The 4,597-nt window shown below is 36.7% G+C and overlaps 1 protein-coding gene across 1 annotated transcript; it reads left to right on the forward strand.

Moving 5' to 3' along the window:
- Positions 1 to 583: 583 nt before the first annotated feature.
- LOC108303536 (N-acetyltransferase ESCO2-like) lies at positions 584 to 3,899 on the forward strand. Its single transcript, XM_037738078.1, is given in 1 exon segment — positions 584 to 3,899. A coding segment is annotated over 1 exon segment (1,803 nt). The 5' UTR covers positions 584 to 623; the 3' UTR covers positions 2,427 to 3,899.
- The last annotated feature ends 698 nt before the right edge of the window (positions 3,900 to 4,597 follow it).

Consider the following 4,597-nt stretch of genomic DNA (forward strand, 5'->3'; position numbering starts at 1 on the left):
GCCAGACACAAAAAAGACAAACATTGGATGATGCCACTTACATGAGGTACTTAGTCAAATTCATAGAGACAGAGAGCAGAATGGTGATTGGCAGGGGGTGGAGGGAGGGGAGAATGAAGTTACAGTTTCCTGATAGAATTTTAGCTGGAGAAGATAAAACAGTTCTGGAGATGGATGGTGGTGTAGCTAAATGGTGTGAATATACTTAATGCCACAGAACTATACAACTAAAAACGGTAAATGTTATATTATGCACATTTTATCACAATTTTAAAAACACAATCTAGTTAGAATATGGTCAAAAGGCATATTGAGGGCAAAGGTGAAAGGATCATTTGAGGCCAGGAGTTTGAGACCAGCCCAGGCAACATGACAAGACCCCTGTCTCTACAAAAATAAAAACAAAATTAGCCCGGTGTGGTGGCACATACCTGTGGTCTCAGCTATTTGGGAAGCTGAGGTGGGAGGAGCGCTTAAGTCCAGGCTGCAAGGCTACAATGATCTGGGATTATGCCACTGCACTCCAGCCTGGTAACATAGTAAAACCCTGTCTCAAATAATGATAATAATATTACCGGAGGAGAGCTCGCCCAGCTCTGAGGCGCAGGAATTCAATAAAGAAGATGGCAGCTCTGACTCCAAGGAAGAGGAAGCAGGATTTTTTGAACTGTGACAGCCTTTTGTTCTTCACTGAAAATCTGTTTCCATCACCTAATAAAAAGCATTGTTTTTATCAAAACAGTGATAAAAATGAAGAAAACCTGCATTTCTCTCAACAAGGGCATTTTGTTTCAAGTGCACTCAAAACATCTGAAATAAATAGACGGCCATCAGCAAATCAAGGCTCACCATTTAAATCTGCTGTGTCCACTGTATCTTTTTACAACCAAAATAAGCGGTACCTCAATCCATTGGAGAGGAAGCTGATAAAAGAGAGATCTACTTACCTAAAAAATAATGTTGAAGATAAATCTTTTCCCATTGTGACAGAAAAAATGCAGGGAAAACCAGTCTGCCCCAAGAAGAACAACAAAAAGCCACAGAACAGTTTAACTGCGAAATATCAACCAAGGTATACACACATCAAGACTGTATCAAGGAATCCTAAAAATTCCAAGCAAAATCGAGTAGTCTGTAAGCTAGTTGTGGAGAAAGAGAATAATTGTTATTCAGCTGAAAATAATCCCAATGCTCCTCGGGTTCTAAGCCAAAAAATGAAAGCACAAGTTACACTCCAGGGTGGAGCAGCATTTTTTGATAGTAGAAAAAAATCCTCTCTTAGATAATGGTCCATGGAAAATGAGCCATCACTGGGACTCACCCAAAAGAATAAATCAGAATTGATTGAAGATTCTGATGTAGAGACTGTCAGGGAAAAAAAAACACTTGAGACAAGGCAAGTGCCAAAGTGCTTGTTCCTAGAAGAGAAATTGAACATTGAGCTACTGAATGCAAGCAGTAAAAATCAAGAGAAATTAATAAAGGACTCATCAGGTGACAGCGTTTCTTCAAAGGAATATGAAGTTGATAAAAATAAGTCTTTTCCTTCAGAGGATTCTCTTGGTGAGAAGGCAATTTCTCCTAAGTCCACTGTCTATCCAATCTTCAATGCATCTTCAGTCAATTCGAAAAGATCTTTAGGTGAAGAACAGTCTTCTGTGGGATCTGTCAACTTCTTGAAACAGACCAATATTCAGAAAAATACTAACACCAGAGATACAAGTAAAAAAACAAAAGACCAACTCGTCATTGACGCTGGTCAGAAACATTTTGGGGCTACTGTGTGTAAGTCTTGTGGCATGATATATACTGCTTCCAACCCTGAAGATGAAATGCAACATGTACAGCATCACCACAGATTTCTGGAAGGAATCAAATATGTGGGTTGGAAGAAAGAACGTGTAGTAGCAGAGTTTTGGGATGGGAAAATTGTGTTGGTTCTACCACGTGATCCAAGCTTTGCTATCAAAAAGGTAGAAGATGTCCTAGAACTTGTTGATAATGAATTGGGCTTCCAGCAAGTTGTTCCTAAATGTCCAAACAAAATAAAAACTTTTCTTTTTATATCTGATGAAAAGCAAGTAGTTGGGTGTTTAATTGCAGAACCCATCAAACAGGCCTTCTGTGTCCTGTCTAAACCAACTGGTATGCAATCCCCAAACTCTAAAGAATGTCCTAGGGCTTGGCAATGTTCAGATGTACCAGAGGCTGCAGTCTGTGGGATAAGTAGAATCTGGGTTTTCAGATTGAAGAGAAGAAAGCGCATTGCAAGACAACTGGTTGATACTCTCAGGAATTGCTTCATGTTTGGCTGTTTTCTCAGCACTGATGAAATAGCATTTTCTGACCCAACACCAGATGGCAAGTTATTTGCAACAAAGTACTGTAACACTCCTAATTTTCTTATATATAATTTTAATAGTTAAAGCTGATTTCAGTTATAAAGCAGTTACTATCTGGATAAGTTCAGAGAGATCTTTATTATAAAATACAAACTATTTAGTATCAAAAAAAATACCAAGACTCACACTTATGCACACACACACACACACACACACATATCACAGTTTTGTTCCTTATGAGTTGAAAAGTCAGGAATTAAATTTGTTGAAAATTATCTGGGATTCAAAGGAAGGAAAAATCTTGGGGTGATTTACTGATTAGCACTCTGAATTATTAATTACAATTACCTCTGAAATTTTGTAGCTATAATTGGAAAATTACTTGACTGTTATGTAAGAGCACTGACAAAGGAAAGTGATTTTTGTCTAGAAATGTGACCTGGTCTTCTACAAAACACACTCTTAGACCAGGATTATCTAATGCCCCATCAGATGCAAAGAGGCAAATTTACACTTGGGCAAGTAATTTATATTCTCAATTTGTAAAGGGAATTCCTGAATTTTTTTTTTTTTTTTAAATAGAGGCAGGGGTCTCATTATGTTTTCCAAGCTGGAACTTTTGGGCTCAAGCGATCCTCCGAAAGCACTGGGATTACAGTCATGGGCCACCGTGCCCAGCATCATTCCTGACTTTTCTATACAAAGTCTTTACTTGGTAGGCACTCGTCTGTACTAACTCAGTTTGAGTATCTTTAGAAAATGTTTAGAATTTCTTTTTGTAACAAGAAAAGATGGTAAGGATTAATATTATCCTATATGCATTTCTGTAGAGCAGAATTCTATAGCTTAATGTTTAATCTTTTTGAAAATAAAATTAAATGTTCATCTGTCAGATTTAAAATTATACTTAATAATTGTACTATTTCATTAATTTTTTTGTTTGGAAATATTGGTAGTACTGCTTTAGGAACTTATTACTGGCAATTGATGTCATTAACAAAATGCCTAGTTGGAGTAGATGATACATTTGGCTTCATTTTCTAATTTTTTGCTTATTTAAAATGCACCTTATCTGTTCTATGTGGCAAAAGTCTTTACAAAATATATGGTTATAAAATCAAGGTTAGTAAATGTACATACGCTGGTGGATCAGAGACCATGACACTGTGTAAATACAATGAAATGTTCGCATATTTTGCTTGTATAATCCTTGGATACTTTAAAAAGCAAAACATTGTTCAAATTGTTCTGATTCTAAAAAATCATTCAACTGCTAGCAATAAGACTCTAGGCAAGTTGTTTTATAGATTGTAATTATACATAGAAACGATTCATCTGCTTTCATTTTATTTGCCTGTAAGTTAACATGTTTCCAAAATTTAAAAGTCTGGGTTCCCAAAAGAATGTGGAAGTGTTAAAATGTGTGTAATTATGCAAACATTTTAATGCTGTTTTCTGCACTTGTTTTTTTTTTAATTTTATTTAAAAATTTTAATTCGCATTTTGCTTGCTTAATGGTTTGTGATCAATCAATTAAAATAATTTAATAGTTAAAACAATAATAATAATAATATTACCAAGTGCTGGAAAGGATCCAGACATCTCATACATTGGGATATAACATTATATGACACAGCCACTCTGGAAAAAAAGTTTGGCAGATTCTGAAAATTTACACATACACATACCATACAATCATACAACTACCATACAACCTACAATTTCCTGCAGAAATTAAAACTTATGCTCACCCCTAAACCTGTAAACCAATGTTCTGTGGTGAGCAGGTCTGTGTAAACCCCCAAAGGCAAAGGGAGATGAGAGGCTGGAGACAGAGGGTGAAAAATCCAGTTTCTCAGAAGGAAACATTTAATATAGACTTGCAAACAGAAGTGAAGTCTCTGGCAGCCAAGAGACGGTGGGTGGCCACACCCACCTGCTTTCCAGAAAATATTCTTTAATTAGCAAGCTGTTGTTGGTAAAACATGTGCAGCTGGTCATGTCTCAGACCCTCTTGGGAAACAACTAGGGACCACTGGGGAAGTTAAATAAGCATCTTTAATGAGGGTTATCTATGTACAGGCATTGTTTCTGTATGAAGAGTTAGATGCGACAGGCATTGTTTCTTGACCTTGTGGGAAGGGGAACACCTTGGTATGCAGACATCAAACATCAGTCATCATGGCAGTTTTGCTTCAAGATGGTGTTACTCTTGCCATGCAGCAGGCTGTTTTTCTACAACCAATGTTGATAAC

Source organism: Cebus imitator, unplaced genomic scaffold (genome assembly GCF_001604975.1).
Source record: "Cebus imitator isolate Cc_AM_T3 unplaced genomic scaffold, Cebus_imitator-1.0 Scaffold48, whole genome shotgun sequence".
NCBI lineage: Eukaryota > Metazoa > Chordata > Mammalia > Primates > Cebidae > Cebus > Cebus imitator.